The sequence below is a fragment of the Diabrotica undecimpunctata genome, chromosome 1, assembly GCF_040954645.1.
Source record: "Diabrotica undecimpunctata isolate CICGRU chromosome 1, icDiaUnde3, whole genome shotgun sequence".
NCBI classification, from domain to species: Eukaryota; Metazoa; Arthropoda; class Insecta; order Coleoptera; family Chrysomelidae; genus Diabrotica; species Diabrotica undecimpunctata.
The window spans coordinates 106,904,646-106,918,324 of record NC_092803.1 but is presented as its reverse complement, the minus strand read 5'-3'; the positions used below and the strand labels follow the sequence as shown (position 1 = coordinate 106,918,324).

At 32.1% G+C, this 13,679-nt stretch overlaps 1 protein-coding gene across 2 annotated transcripts in view; it reads right to left on the bottom strand.

Moving 5' to 3' along the window:
• Positions 1-13,679, bottom strand: part of Elys (AT hook containing transcription factor 1 homolog) — a 90,677-nt gene that overhangs the window by 65,508 nt on the left and 11,490 nt on the right. For both annotated transcript variants that reach the window (XM_072545961.1, XM_072545970.1), the window contains exons 4-5: positions 9,002-9,401; positions 7,508-8,468 (exon numbers count right to left, since the gene is read on the bottom strand). In XM_072545961.1, the coding sequence (XP_072402062.1) occupies positions 7,508-8,468; positions 9,002-9,401 (1,361 nt within the window). The remainder of the gene's footprint in view (positions 1-7,507; positions 8,469-9,001; positions 9,402-13,679) is intronic.

Genomic DNA, 13,679 nt, shown 5'->3' with positions numbered 1-13,679 from the left:
TGTCTATAGTATAAAAACTTGTTGAAGACGGTGACACATACATTTGCAGCTGCTGATAATGGTTAAATTTGAGAAGTGTCAGTAGCGTACTGTAGTGCACAGTGAACGTGAGTGAATTTTGATACATTACAGCGAAAAGTTTTCACTGCAAACTCGTAGATTATTATTGTTATTTTAGACTATTATTATTGTTAGAATATTATTATTGTTAACAACCATATTTCGTTATTTCGAGGTGAGTAAATTAAACAGCTGTGAAATTTAAATCTATTGATTTGCCGTATTTGTCTTAAATGAAATCATGGAATGACAAGTAAACAAATTAAACGCATTGTAAGATTTAAAACAAAACGATTAAGACTTGGATTTGTAATAAAAAAAATCAAGAATTAATTATTATATTGTAATGAAGTAAAACCATTAATACTTAGATTTTTAATCGAAAAGTCAATAATTATTGTATTATCAATAATTAATTTTTAAAATCAAGAAAATTTCGAAAAGTGTATGGAACATGGTTCAGCCAATAATGTTATAAGGGGCCCGGATACTGTTAAAAACTTTTATCACTTGATTTAAGTTAAGATAAGAAATATATATAATATATATTTCTATAATAAAAATACTATAATTGACATTTCATTTACATTGTTAAACACAGAAGTTAAAACATATAATAAATAAAACTTTGCAATATTAATGAAAGTATATTTTCGTCTTTATAGAATAAAAATGGATGCAGCTGTTGGCGCAGGTACCACAAAATCTCATCGACACAAACCTCTCTCAAAAGCTGAGAAACAAATCGTGTGGAAAGTGAATGACGGACTTAAAAAAACACATTCTACAACGGACGCTGTAGATCGCTGTTCCTTTTTAACAGGGGTGTCAGCCTCGACAGTGGAACGGATTGTTCGTGAAGTTAAAATTACAGCAACTTTAAGTGCGCCAAAAACTCGCCAGCGTGGACGAAAACCTCTAGATCTAGATGAAACACAACTGAATTTAATCAGGAGGACTGTACATACATTCTTTTTAGAAAATAAGCCCCCAACGATCAAAACAGTTAGGACCAAGTTACTGGAAAACAATATGATTCCTCAAATGAGCGCCGAAACGCTAAGAAAAGTTCTACACAAGTTAAATTTTCGTTACATGAAACGAACTCGAAAATCAATTTTAATAGATAAAGAGGAAATAGTAGCATGGCGACGATGATATTTGCGCTCTATTAGAGATTATCGTCTTTCCAAAAGAAAAATTTATTATCTTGATGAAACTTGGATTAATGCCGGTCATACAGTTTCCAAAATTTGGCATGATGCGACTGTAACAACTCCTCGTCAAGCATTTATAGAAGGCTTATCAACAGGATTACGAGCACCATCAGGCAAAGGTCAGCGTCTTATTGTAGCTTATATCGGTAGTGATACAGGTTTTCTGCAAAATAGTGCTCTCATTTTTGTATCAAAGAAAACAGGCGACTATCATGAGGACATGGACGCCACATGCTTTGAAAGATGGTTCGAAAACGTTCTTCAGCGTATTGAACCTAATTCAGTGGTAGTATTAGACAATGCATCCTATCATAGCCGACTTGTTGAACGAATTCCTAATGAGTGACAGAAAAGCAGTTTTACAAAATTGGTTAAAAGAAAAACCCATTCCATACGGCGAGAATATGGTTAAAATGGAGCTAATGAATATTATTAGACAACATCGTAGTACATATCGTCAGTATGCTGTGGATACAATGGCTAGACTTCATGGCATTACCGTGTGATGCCCAATAGAATTAATTTGGGCACAAATGAAAGAATATGTAGCTCGAGAAAATGTCACTTTTAAAATTATTGATGTCCAGCGCCTCTTGCAAGCCAGTTTGGACAATATACATTCAACTGATTGGAACAATGCGATAAGCCATGTTATTAAAGTAGAAGACGATATGTGGAGATTGGACGGCATGGTGGATACTGTTATTGAGCCTGTGACAATACAATTAGGATCAAATGAATCAGACAGTTCAACAGACAGTTCTGCAGAATCAATGGAGTAAAATAATTTGGAAAATTATGAGGTACATATTTTCTTCTTCTTTTTGTGTAAATATGACTATCTGTTTTTTCAATGTGCCTCCAGTAAGTTGTCATTCCATTGTTCTCGTGATCTTTACACTGATCCTCTTCATATTGGAGAACCGTCTCTCGCCGTGCTTACGTTATTTGTTACTTATTTGTTGTCATTCGGCTTATGTAGCCATTCCATTATACCTGTTTTTTACGCAGTTATTAATGCCGCCCACCTTGTCTTGTTATCGTTTTTTCAAAGGGTTGTCATCTCTGCTATTTCTAACATTCTTTTGTCCTTTTTGTATCAGGTCGTGTTTCTGCCGCGCATTTATTGGTCTGATGACTGTTTTGTAAATTCTACGTTTCATTTCTTTTCCGATATTTTTATTTCTCCATATTGTTTCATTCAGGCAACCTGTGGCTCTGTTTGCTTTATTCACTTGATCCTCCACTTCCGTTTCGAGCTTTCCATAGCTAGATAGATGAGGTACATATGTGCTTTTAAAATTAATTGAAACAGTCACATTTACCAGTGTTGTGAAAAAATTGATTACTCTTATAATAAAACAATCTCATTTAAATTCATCTCAGTCAGAAACAGACTCTGAATGTATATTGCATTGTGGATTAGGCCTATTGGGGACACCACGTACAAATAAAACGCACCGAAAACTTTACCACATGGGTGGTGTGAAAACAAGTTAATTGGAGAGGTTAAAAATTTGGTTTAGTTGTGATTAGTTTATTGTATATTAGCTTATTTATATCATCATAAATTGAATAATTTATAGAAACACTAAAGATTTCATTGCATAAATTCATGAAACCAAATAAAATACCTGAAAGTTAAAACCTATTTATTTTAAGATTTTATTTCAGTTAATTGATACGTAACAAATCAATTACTTAAAAGTAACACGCATTCTGTAGTTGATTCTGCGATTAAAATCGGTTTTTTTAAGTCTTGTAAACCACATATATAAACTGTACCTAGTACACTAGTTTGACCAAAATAGTTTTTCCAATTCAAAACAATTTTATTTAGAACAATATTATTTAAGATTTACAAATTCTAAAATCTTAATAGCTCAGTACAGAGCCTTTACGATTAAAAATCATAATATAAATACGTATAAATACAAACGTTTTTACTAACAATTGTTATATTTGTTATTTGGCAATAAATTATCTAAACATTTTATTAAAAAAAACGTAGTCTAACTGTTTTTATTTTATTTAATAAATTCTCAAATAAATTCAAATTTTAATACAAGACTTTAAGCACGCTTTCATGAAACGCCACTGATAAGGAGTGAATAATTACGAATTCTGATTATTTGTGGTGACCAAATATTATTTGCTAAAACGTATCGTGAATGCATTTGTTGTTACAGCTGGCTCACTGTAAAAGACCGCATATCATCGAGTAAAATGTACAGAGATCAATATAAATTAGTTCTTTCAATGAAAAAAAGGACAATCTTGAATAATGGCAGCGTATATTCATTAATTTTTATGAATATTTTATTTATTATTTATATATAATTATTATTATTCTATTTTTTATTGAAATATTGGCTATGAGTAGATTACACTTGGCTGTATAGTAATTTCCCGCCACTGCCAGTCGATCAAAACGTAACCAACGTAGCAAAAAATAATTACTAAATTTATTAAATAGTTGAGGTTAGGATCAGTGAATTGAACATAATATCTGATTTTCCATATATTTTTTGTTACGTTGGTACACATATTTATTTGTGAACATATTATGTTGACATTATCATTAATTTTAATTTTAGGTTATTTTGAGAGATATTACAGTTATAGTGCTTTCGCCTGGCTTGAGAATATTTTGACAGATTCATTGTCGGAAACATACAACACATTTCTACCTCTCAATATTAATAGCTCAAAATAAACATAATATTACAGACTTCTTTCATTGAAAAAAGAAAAAAAATCATGAATAATGGGAGTGTATATTCATTAATTTGTATTAAAAAATAAAATCCCCTTTTTTGGAGAAAAACAAAGTCACCTTTGGCGCTCACATATAACTGAGTCGCATATAATTTACTTTCTGAAAACTAAATATTTTAAGAATGGGATCAAAACAAAAAGTCTGTCTAAGCAAGGACTAGTTCAACTAAAACTGCAAGAGGCACAGAAAAAATGATGACGGATTCGGTTTAACATCAAAAATTAGAAGGGTAAATTTACGAAATCCGAAATTTTTTACCTCCGAGACAACCGGTTTATTCCTTCCGGTTTCGAGAAAACTGAGAAAACAGATTTACTCGTAAGTGATGGTATTTGTTTCCCCATTTTATGGTTTTTTTGTGATTGAGCATTGAATTCTTTAATATAATTTTTAGATAGTTCGTAGTGTAGTTTCATGCGACCAGTTTAGATACTCTAAGCTAGTTTTTATTCAACAAATTAAAAAAAATGTCATTAACATTAACAAATGGGTTCTATTGCTTGACCAAATTCACTTACGGTGATAAAAATTTTTAACTTTCAAGTACAAATTTTTGTCACAAATGAGCTATTAATTTCAATTTATAAACTTAATAAATTATTCATTTGACTGCTGAACGGTAAGGTTGCCTTACGCAACAAAGGAGGCAGCGCAATAATAATAAAAAATAATATTCAGCATTATGAGGAGCTAAAATATGAAACTGAACACATACAAGCAACCACAGTATGTGTCAAGCTCAAAACTAATTGCGAAATTACTATAAGTTCAATTTATAGCCCCCCTAAGCATTCCATTAAAAAAGAATAGTATGAAGAATATCTGAAGAGTATGGGAAAAAGCTATATCATTGGAGGTGACTTTAATGCAAAGCACACTCAATGGGGATCAAGATTGACAACACCAAAAGGGAACGAGTGCTGGCAGCCATGAAAGAACAGAAATGTGAACCAATATCAACGGGTAGACCGACGCATTGGCCAAGTGATTGAAACAAGATACCGGACTTGATTGATTTTTTCATTATTAAAAATATCTCAGTCAATTATGTAGATATTGATGATTGTTGGGATATGAACTCAGACCATTCACCCATAATGCTCACATTGAGTGATACGATTATTAGAAAGGAGTGTAATCCAATATTAACCAACAAATTAACAGACTGGAAAAATTTTAAATCAACCCTTGAAGAAAAAATTGAATTATCTGTACAATTAAAAACATCTGAACAACTAGATGAGGAAGTAGAGTTGTTTGTTCGAAATATACAAAAATCAGCATGGGAAAACACTCCGATTCAAGTATCAAAAGTAAAAGGAAACAACTATCCGAAGGAAATTAAAAAGTTAATTAAAGAGAAAAGAAAACCAAGAAGGAGGTGGCAACAAACCAGAGCTCCTGAAGATAAAACGAATCTGAACAATACAACTCAAAAGCTTAAAAGAGATATTCAAAATATAAAAAATGAATCAATGAGTTCTTACCTGAGAGAATTGAAGGATGATAGCAGCACTGAATACTCCCTATTTAAAGCAACGAAAAGGCTAAAAAGACCTGTAATCCATTCTCCACCCATTAAACTGGAAGATGGTAGTTGGGCCAGGAGCAATAAGCAAAAGGCAGAGAAATTTGCCACATATTTAGAAAATACATTCAAACTACATGAAGACCAAATTAATGATCAAATACGGATAGAGCCTAATCAGATAGTAGAGACAATCAGACCAACATCCCCAAAAGAAGTAACTGATGAAATAAAAGAAAACATAAATCTGAAGAAAGCCCCAGGATACGATCTAATTACTGGAGAATTACTAAAAAACCTGCCTCGCAAAGCCATAGTAAAATTGACCAACCTAATTAATGCTGCTTTTAGATTAAGATATGTCCCAAATTTATGGAAAATAGCTGATGTAATAATGATACCAAAATCAGAGAAATCACCAACAGAAGTTTCTTCTTACAGACCAATATCACTCTTACCAGTGATGTCAAAGCTGTTCGAGAAACTCTTGCTAAGAAGAATGAAACCGATAATAGAAGAGAAAAAACTGATTCCAAACCACTAATTTGGCTTCAGAAATAAACACTCTACTATTGATCAAGTACATAGAATTGCAAACACAATTGAGAAATCGTTAGAAGAAAAGAAAGTCTGCTCTACAATATTTTTAGACATAGCTAAGGCATTCGATAAAGTATGGCATGAAGGTTTACTGTAAAAACTGAAATCCTTTATGCCTAGACAATATTCAGAAATTCTACAGTCATACATATCTGATAGATACTTCAGAATTAAACAAGAAGACGTTTACACAGATTTAAAAGAAATTAAAGCAGGAGTCCCTCAAGTAAGTGTATTAGGTCCGGTCCTCTACCTGTTATACACATGCGACATACCTGAACTAGAAAATGATGCTATAGCCACCTTTGCAGATGATACTGCCATTCTAGCAGTAGGTGATACCAGTGAAAAAGCAGCAGAAAAATTACAGTTGTCAATAGATAAAATCCATAAGTGGACAAAAAAATGGAAAATCAAACTAAACGAGTCTAAATCAATTCACGTTAATTTTACAAACAAAAAAATCCAAAACATTCCAATTACAATAAATGATGCCCAAATACCGCACGCATCTACTGCAAAATACTTGGGTATCACACTTGATGCAAAGCTTCGCTGGAAAGCCCATATCAAAAAGAAAAGGGAGGAACTAAGTATCCGTTACAAGAAAATGTATTGGCTGATGGGAAGAAATTCAGTTTTGTCCGCACATAATAAACAACTGATATACAAGCAAATACTGAGACCAGTATGGATGTATGGTTGCCAACTCTGGGGCTGTGCTAATAAAAGTAATATCCAGATCATCCAGAGATTCCAGAATAAAGTACTAAGGAACAGCGTTGATGCTCCTTGGTACATCAGAAATGTCGACCTCCACAAGGACCTTGAGATGGAAGATGTAAATAAAATTATCAAGAAGATTGCAGGTAGTCACGATCATCCAGCTCCTCGATAATACTGGGTTAGAAAGAAGACTCAAACGAACAAAACCATTTGAGTTAGTGTAACGTGTTATTAGTGTAAAAGCAGAGCATAGTGCTGTGTTGTGAATTTGCATGTTAGTTATTAGTGCATAGCTGTTAGATAAAATAAGAGAACGCCATAGGGTAAGCTCTTAGAATGCTTCCTTTAGTAAATTAAGACAGATAAAAATTGATAATTGGTCAGCTTTGATCAGATTCCAATGGTATAAACACAGTAGGTGTTAAATATAAAAAAAAAACTTAATACAGTTTTTTCCTTTCTTGAACATTCGTAGGGAACGTTTTTCTACGCTTTAAAAAAGTTTAGAAATATACAATATCTTGAAGCGAGTAATTTTATAATAAAAATATTTTTACTGGAATTACACTTTTTCTAACATATAAAAACTTTTCTTACCTCAAAATACACAGAAACCATCTCCAATCCCTTTAAATGTTTCTTAACTAAGTCCAAACACCCAACGAAAGTCCACAACTTGCTTACAATGTGCTTATAAAGAACACACAAACTATTGATCTGTCTTGTACAACTATTCAAAAGAACATTTGCATTGTTATCCAATCGAATTTGTGAATAATCAAATAAAGGAACACAGTAATTATCACAGTTAGTTTTTAAAATGTCGGCTCTTTCATAGGCCCAATTTATAATAAAATCCAAAGAGCATCCAGCAGAAGAAAAACTTCCGTTTGCCCATTCCGAGGCACACTTGCATAACCATCCTATCAACTGATGCTCAAGAGCAACATTTAATATTATTTCTCTTTGAGTCTCAGTTGTTAATCCTCTATTGGGATGGATATCTATGAAAAGAGGAGCTAAACCTACAGATATAGCTTGTTGACAAATATCTTGTGGTCGGATCAGACATAGAGGACCTGCAGATTCGATTTGCGAAAGTAAATATCTTTGTAATCCCTGATTGTGCATCAATACAACATCAGCCTCCCTTAACACCCATAAGTTAAATGATAACGATGTAGGGTAAAAATGTTCTTCAAGTCTTTGTACTCCCATAAATTGAGTTATAGATTTATCATCTGCTACAACTTTCAAGATATTAGTTACTTTATGTCCACTTAATTGAATCATTTCCGTTATATTTGTTCTTAGAATATAATTCGTTGAATCTTTCCAATTGCTAGCGCTAGGCATCTGCTCCTTGTACCACTGGTTTAAATCAAATACTATGCAACAAGTTTCCACTTCTGACTTAGAAAACCATACCGTCCATGATATTAGACATAATGTTAAAGTATCTCCTGCTGGTGAATGTGCGAATGATTCTTTGCTCGTGGAGAGTTTTGTTATTGGCTGAAATCCTAAACAGTAGCCACCTTTAGCATTGGCGCCTGTCCTGAAAACAAAAAGTATTTTAGTTTATTAATAATTTCTAGATAGGACCACAAATTGATTTAAATGGACATAATTGAAATATTGATAGTCTATCTACTACTTTTTAGTTGTTAACTTATTTAGTATTTTATGGAAGATTTATTTGGATCACTTTTACGTTCGACATGAGTTGTCTGGTTTCAAATCGTCCTAATCCCATTTTTTTATAGTTTCTAGAAAACCGCCAAAAACTAATTTGGTATGATTTACTAACTGTTCCGTAAGAGAAGTGTTGATATAAGTAATATATACTCAACAAAATTCTAATAATCAAACAATTAAGTTTTGTCTTTTAAGTAAGTAATACCTTAAACACCATACTTTTTGATTATTATTTTACCAATGATTCAAAACTGAAATATTAAGATATCATTTTTCCTAATTAAATAGTAGTATTCCTATAAACACTATAAAACATATGAATGTGTTTTCATTTGATTTTCAGTCAATATTTACATACTTAGTATGTTTCAAATATTTAAATTAAAATCTTACCTGTTCTCTTCTAATTGCCCCAATTGAATTTGGAACCTTATAGTGCAATAATGAAAATCCTGATATACGTATCCGTATCCCTCCTGGTACTCTTTTGATTCATAACATAGGGAATACATAACTGCATAAGGCAATCCCATTTGGTATAATTCAGAGTTACCAAAAGCAACCCAAATGTAGCAAAATGCTCTAGGATCATCTGTGGGCTCTAGCAATGCAAATCTGGTAATGGGAATATGCTCCTCACATATTGGTGAGGTATAAACTAATTTTAGAGTTGTCAAATCCCATAGTTGAAAAGCTCCAAAATTATAACCCACTAAAAGAGATGTTAACTGAGAGCAGTAATAGAGTGCACTGGTTACAACTTCTGCTCTATTCACATAGATTCTATCATCATCTAAAACCAAATTAACTATTTTAGTAAACTGAAATTGTTGCTTCATAAATATACATATAAATTAATTACTCTGCTACAATAAAATATCTACATCTACTTTATTTATAATATATGTTAGGGTACACCTATAATTATTATGTTACTTAAATATTTTATATGCTTTCCTTTATTGCATATTTATATTGGCTGTTTGGATTTCAAGAACACTTTTTAAATCATCATAGTTTTTAAATATTATTTTGGGAACAACCTACAAATTATAATTTCTTTATTATTTGACATTTCAATTTCCAGATTTCTGAATTATATTTGAATATGTATTACTTAATAGTTTCTATAATTTGGAAGTTCAAATTTAAATACTAAAGTAGTCAGTGGTGTAACTATAGGGTGGCAGAACTGGTAAAATGTCACGGACCATCGTCTGACGAGGCAGCTAAGAAATAACATTTTTAACAAAATGTAAGCAGTAAAAAATATAAATTTTATAGTATATATATATATATATATATATATATATATATATATATATATATATATATATATATATATATATATATATATATGTATATATTGGAATACACACTATATACGCTATCTACATATTGGAAACTACTTACAAGATATTTATAAAAAGGAGATTACAAGTTATGGGGAACTTAAAGAAAATATTTTGTCAGACAACTTTATTATTTTAAATGAAACACCCTGTATATTATTGAATTAGATAGAATTTGTAGGTCAAAACTTCATATTTTTTCAGTTATTAATCTTTTTCAAAAATTTTGACAGAGACAAACTTTTCAAAGTTAATATCTCATCCATTTACAGTTGTAATGTCTTGAAAACCTTCACATATAAAGGCCGTATGACACTATGCATTTTCTTGTATCATTTTGTTACGATAGATGGTGTCGTATGACTCAGAACGGTAAACATGTTTATTACTAATATGCTTATTCATTCGAGTATTTTCTAGGTAATGCCTACCCGAGACACGTAGGGTCCCCCTTTATTATAAAAACAACAATTCGAACCTTCTGGAGAGAGGGCCTTTTCGAGATAACGGCAGTTTGTGTATATAAATGAAACATTTTATATGGAAGAACAGTTAATTTTGAAGACTCGCGCCCGCGATTTAATTGTAACGTTCGTCAAATAAATTGTTGTACAGTTGTTTAATAAATTGATATAAATTACCGTGTGTTTTAATAAATTAAAATAAGAACAATAAATTAGAATTAAATAAAGACTTAACAATTTCTTATATCGTTTCTGATATAACAAAAAAAATGGATAGTATCATACAACGGTATAGTTCTTATATCAGAAACGATACAAGAATTTGTGTCCGCTGCAGTTTCTTGTACAAGAAATGCACCAATTTGTGCGCAAAAACGTAAAACTTCTGTCATAATAGCGATTGGAGGAGAACTTTGATATACAATTAGACCAAGCAGACATCAGAAAGCAGACAAGCAGAAAAGTGCCTACCAACAATAACCAAGATTAGAACAGCAGTAGCCAAATTGAAAAACAATAAATCACAGGAATTGGATCAAATAGCATCGGAACTACTGAAAGTAGGAAATGTATTACAAAAACAATACATAACCGCTTTAAAAATTCGTGATGAGTTTAAAGATTATTTTATATCTCCAAATAAGAGAGTAGAATTTCAAGAGCATGCCATTCAAACACATAATTTGTAAAAAAAAAACAAATAAATTATTACAACCAAATTATTTATTATTTCTGTCTTCCATTACAGCCTGTTGAATATCTTCAAAAATTGTGGTTTCCAATTTAGTTTTAATATCGGGATATTTTATTTCTTTCATTTTTGAACCACAGTATTTTAAAAAATAATCAGTAGGATCTGGCTTGGGGTCCTCAGGTACTGCAGTTCTATTTTTATATGTGTCAAAATTTCGACCAATCATGTGCCGAATCACATACAATTTCCGGTAAAAGAACTTGCATTTCCGGTAAAAGAACTTGCATAGTGTCATACAGAGCACAAATGTACGTGCAAGAAACGATACAAGAAAACATAAATAACTTTCCATATCAGAAACGATATAAGAAATGATACAAGAAAATGCATAGTGTCATACGGCCTTAAACAGTAGGTAACATTCTTTTAGAAAGTTATATCGAAATCGAATTTCTAAATACAGAGTGTTCACAAATGATACGCCATTTCTTTAAACTTCAAACTACAGGAAGTCAATAATTTTAAATAATGCACCCTGTATTTTATAATTTTAATGAAAAAAGAAATGAATTGTCTTTCAAATAGTATTAGAGTTCCCTACAACTAAATTTAATATTTTGGAGATAATTGTGGTTTAACGAGGTAATTCGTTATAGTCATTCTTTGTGATTATTGGCACTTTTACAAAGTGATAGAAATGGCTTGTTTAGAATTAAACAATGAAGATTGCGTAAATTTACTTTGAATATTTTGAGATTTCCTTTTATCTTCTGGACATTTTATCGTTACAAATTCTATTTTTTTATTATAGTCTGTTATAGTCTTATAGTCGGTACCGTCGTGTACACCACTGTATCCACATATGGATATTCAATTAATATGAAAAGTGAAATGTTAAATAACCATAATACTTCGGTAAACGCATAGTAGGCGACATATAAGTATAGGTGGATACAGTGGTAAATGATTTTTCTACACATTGCAGTGGTTGGGAAAGGAATTTGAAGCCGTGTTCAATGTGTCAATGTTTCTATCTATCGCGGTGGTGGTAATGCAACGACGTTATTATTTTCATGTTTTTCGCTCTTCTTGGGTGTTGGCCATTTAGTCTTAATTTAGATGTGGACGAGTGAGTATGCACTTGAGAGTAAATAAATACATAAGCTTCGCATAAAATGGAATCCGATTTCGATAGTGATTTGAGTTATCAAGAATCAGATAAATACAGTGATTCAGAAACCGATTATATGTTCCCAGATGAGGAGGATGTTATTCCAGTTATTGAAATGGACGGAGGTTGGAGAGCAGTAGTGGATTTATTCAGCGGCGGCTCGTGGCCTAAAAAAGTGGTGAAGATGAGGAAAGCTTGCCGGAGCCAAAAGGAGTTTTGGTACCTACTTCGCGCCCAAATCTCATAAAAATTCGTTAAAAAAATTTAGGGCACTTATACTAGATACGAATCGTTCTGCTTGCCTGGGGTATTTTAGTTCTGAACCTCGACATTTCATTGAGGGTTTTTTGGCGATTAAAACACCACGCCTGCAAAGACGGGTTGGTGAGTTTCGATTCAGCCGCCCACTCTAAGTCAGATGCTGATTGCAGCCGACCACTCTGGATCAGACGCAGATGTTTAAAATACTGGTTGGTCGACAATGTAAAAGAACATCCCTTTTATCTTTATTTTTCCACCACCATTTTTTTTACCTAAATGGAGTCTCTAATATATTACACACCAAGTCATTAATTTAGCCACCATTTAATATAGTCTTCTGCAGGTCATCATGCAGGGTAGAGTCGATGGCAAAAAGGGAATAGGTAGAAAGAGGAAATCATGGCTGCGAAATATTTGAGACTGGACAAACATGACTGTAGACGATTTATTCCACGTTGCAAAAGACAGAGAAATTTTTAGAAATGTGGTCGCCAACCTCCGTTAATGGAGACGGCATAGGAAGAAGAAGAAGAAGAAGAAGTCATTAATTGGATTCATGTCTCTCTAAAATTATTTTTGTCCAAACGAAATCCACGAGAACACTTTATATCCGAAATCCGAAACAAACCACAGAGAAATGTGTTAATAAAGTGCACTAAACAAATAAAATTAATACTGTGACTAAACTAAACTAATAAATACTATACTATACACTATACTATATAAAAATATCTATATAATGGAATAAATTTCAAAATATTGTCGCTTAGAGAAATTTTCGAAAAATAGGAATACCAAATACACATCCAACAGTGGGTGAAGACGAATAATATATTTTTAAGCGGAACTGCACGCACCAGTTTTCTCAGCTATCACTAAGGATAGGCTGACGTCACGTTGCCATGGCAACCGTGAACGCTGATGCAGATGGATTTCGCATTTCAAAAATTATATTCACCTCTTCCTGAATCCTATTATACACGGCTAGTGACACAGGTCAGGACTTGGCCGTCAAGTACGTACCGCTAATAAAGCTAGTTGTCTTTTTTAATTTTTAGATTAATTAAAAGAGAATAAATAATTGATTTCAGAATTTAGATATAATAATGTTTTCATTTTTTATTTATTT